Here is a 3,634-nt window from a genome sequence, read left to right on the forward strand (position 1 = left end):
GACTACCAACAAAAGAGTTTGTATTTTCACAAACACACACTGGTCATTTTTACTTTCTTCTGTTCCTTTTGAAATATCACTGCTGCTTATACCCTGTCCCGGGTCTCTGGAGAAATCGAACGTAAGCAAGTCTATGCGCAGGTAGTGACGTGAGACGGCTACTGCAACTGCTCTACATCACATCTAAAAATATTATCAGTTTACTGCAAGAACGAAATATATGTAAACAAGCATGGAACATCTGTAAAATAGTTCTGCTGATATTTCGCCCATGAATATATTGGGCTCGTACCAGCAGCTCATTATTAGGGAGTGGATTTTAAGGTGCTTAAAAACTGAAAAATATTTTTTTATATATTTATAAAAAAATATTTTCATACATAATTACATCAAACAAATAAATACTCACCAGTGAAGGTAGGACGTTAGTTGCTTGTTGCATTCTCTTGACTAAAATGAACACCCAAACACATTTTCAAATTGTCTACTGAACATTTAATTACCTCTGAACAATGACGACCTTTTCACATCACACATAGTCAGACGTGCATATTTGAAGTGAGGGATATCATGCCGACTTACAAAATCAATTTCATCTATCGTTCACTCTCCAGAACCTGAGAAACTTTATTCAGTTTTTGGTACACCGTGTTTTTCGGAACATACTTTGGAATTTGTTTCTAAGCACTGGCTTGCGGTCTCTAATAGAGAGTTCAATTTCCTTTCTACTGCACTACACTATTTCGTAAATCAGTTGTGTGAAAGTTTGCTTAGATTTCCAGATAGAAATACTAAATTTTAAAGATGGATCTTCCAATAGTCTTGGGGAATCGCCAAGTGTTTCGCCTACTTACGCATTAACTCGAAAATATTTACACCAATAATTTCGAAACTTTATTTTGACTGGAATGTCTAAAATAGGTATATTTTATGTCTCTTTCCTATGAATATGTGTTGTATGTGTTAAAGGTAATATTATGTATTTTTATGTGAAATAAGACTTTGCAGATTACATACGTTTGACTCCGCTCATACATCGGACAGAGAATATATATTTTTTTCAATTGATAATATGATGTGCTAAAATCACAGCGTTCAATTTTAGAAATCGTCTCCCGAAACGTTTAACCACAGACATTTGTCTGTGGTCTAAAAATTTAGCTTTTGTCTAGTCTTACGGTGGGTGGTCTACATGCTCGCAAGGAAAGTGGGAAGCGGCGAATACGCCAGATACTAACCAGACAACAGCGGTGTTGCCGAGAGTTACGACGTCAGGGTAGCAGGTGCTGCGCGCACCTCGTTCTACACGCTGTTGTGTTCCTGATCACGTTGGATTGGTCGCTTCCCCTCTCCCCACTTCCCACGGCCGCGTGCAGTAAGAACAGACAAGAACCATAACAACGAATCTTCCATGAACGTCGTGAAAGTTAGATCCATAGCGAGAGATATTTGTAATCCATTTACTGGTCCTTAATACCTTTGTCTTTATTAATTTTCAGGCATCGACCAACAGTACAATGAGAATTATATTTCTTCACTGCATAGTAACGTGGTCAGTCATGACCTGTGGTGAATCTAGTTTATCTGTGAATGATGGGATCAACTCTCATTTAACATCTTGTGTCGCCTCTCTTATCGGGACATACGTTGATTCCACAAGAACATTAGTAATTGTAGAAGAAGACGGAATTAGTGGTATCTCAGACGTTTCAACAAGAAATTATGATGGTCTCCTAGTATGGATTAAATTTACGGAAGCAATGGAAATGCAAACGGCTTTTCTCTTCGAACATTTTTCCAAGATGAATGATGCTGATTTTCTGCTTGTGTTGCAAGATAATAATACATATAAATTTCAACAGGTAATTCTAGGACTCAAAAAATCTACCTTGTTGACTTCTGGTGGGAGGGTACTCGTAGTAGTTACACATCCAATTCTTGCAAAGTCAGATCTTACAGGTGTTTTTGAAGTCTGTCAAGAGGAAGATATTTTCGACGTCATTGTGGCTGCTACTTTACACGTTACATCGGTTAATGTTTACACTTACTTTCCTTTCTCGGTAACACATTGTGGGTCCACAGGAAGGGTTGTCATTCTCGACCAATGGAAAGGCGGTAGTTTCCAAAGAGGAATGGAACTCTTCCCACCAAAACATAAGGATTTGAACGGATGCCCTGTTTCCATCCCTGTGGTGCATTTCCCTCCAAAAGTTATAGTCGACAAATCAACAGATGGTAAAGTGCAAATTCAAGGTTCTGACGCAATGTTGGTAACTACCCTGGTCGATCAGTTAAACTTAACGTTAGATGCATATTTAATGCCTCTCCAAGAAATTGGCGGAAAATATGAAAATGGAACATATTCTGGAATGACGGGGAAAGTGTTTTATGGGGAAATGGAAGGCATATTTATATCTATGGGGTTGTATCTGGACCTGTACTTGGATTTTGAAACGGTCCTCAAACACTCTTTTCTTACGATGGGATGCATATTGCCTCAGCCGAAACTTTACCCCAAATGGATGAGCGTCTTCTTCCCATTTCAAGTATTTGTGTGGATTGGAATAACAATTTCTTTCATTCTAACTCTAAGTGCCAGATACATCGAAAATGTAATTTTCTGCAGACATAAAACTAAGACTGCAGGAAGTCACGTTTTCTTGGAAAGCTTATCTATTTTTCTAGGGATGTCTGTCAAAACCAACGTACGTAACTCCAGGGTATTATTTATAACGTGGGTTTTTGGTTCATTTCTAATTAATAACTCTTACCAAGGTTGCTTATTAAGCTTTGAAACTAAACCAAAAAAATATCCTTATCTGCAAAGCATGAGGGACCTGTTGCATTCTCAAATGAAAGTTGGAGGAATTGATGGCCATCAGTTCCTCTTAGAATTTTCGAACGACCCTGTACTGATGGAAATTGTACGCAAATGGGAGTCAGTAGATTCAAAGGTGGAAGGTTTAGAGAGAGCTCTGCGCAGTGGCAACTATGCATACTTTGGATCCACTGACATTGATTACTTCATATACAGCAACTCGCTTTTCACTTCTGACGGAAAGCCTCGACTTTATATTCTTCCAGAGATAGTGGCTTCCTATCCATCTGCTTTCATATTACGACCTCAATCACCTTACACGCAATTATTCAATCGCGTTGTAGAGATTTCTGATTATTCCGGTCTGATGTCAAAATGGGAAGAAGATGTGCTACTAGCAGCGAAAAGCAGAGGTGCCAAAGTTTGGGAAGAAATACAAAAGGGAGAAAACGAAGTGTTTACTGTGGAAGATTTGTTTGGTGCTTTGAGTATAATTAGCGTTGGGTTATGCGTAAGCATCTTGGTGTTTCTGGCGGAAGTTGCTATCTGTTGGCACATGGAGAGAAATCCACGTTCTAAGCTTTAAGAACTACCTACTTCCGATCCAATTCATTGATTGGATTGGGTTATTTTACGTCGCTCTTGTGCCACTTTGCCTATCTTGGCGATGAGGATGGGTGATGATATGATTTAGTTGATGAAGGAACTCTCCAATGAACACCCACACACAGGCCGGGATTCGAAACCCGAACCCCTGGCGTTGTAGCGTGCTGTGCTAACCACTCCGCCTCGGAGATCGTCTTAAGTCCAATTACA

At 39.2% G+C, this 3,634-nt stretch overlaps 1 protein-coding gene across 1 annotated transcript; it reads left to right on the forward strand.

Annotated features, from left to right (window-relative positions):
• The first annotated feature begins 2,828 nt into the window (after nucleotides 1–2,828).
• On the forward strand, nucleotides 2,829–3,404 carry LOC145994099 (uncharacterized). The gene has a single exon (XM_083130184.1). The coding sequence runs from the start codon at nucleotides 2,829–2,831 to the stop codon at nucleotides 3,402–3,404; it is 576 nt and encodes a 191-aa protein (XP_082986310.1).
• Nucleotides 3,405–3,634: the final 230 nt, after the last annotated feature.

Source organism: Lepisma saccharinum, chromosome 10 (assembly GCF_977018435.1).
Source record: "Lepisma saccharinum chromosome 10, izLepSacc3.1, whole genome shotgun sequence".
In the NCBI taxonomy this organism is placed as follows: domain Eukaryota; kingdom Metazoa; phylum Arthropoda; class Insecta; order Zygentoma; family Lepismatidae; genus Lepisma; species Lepisma saccharinum.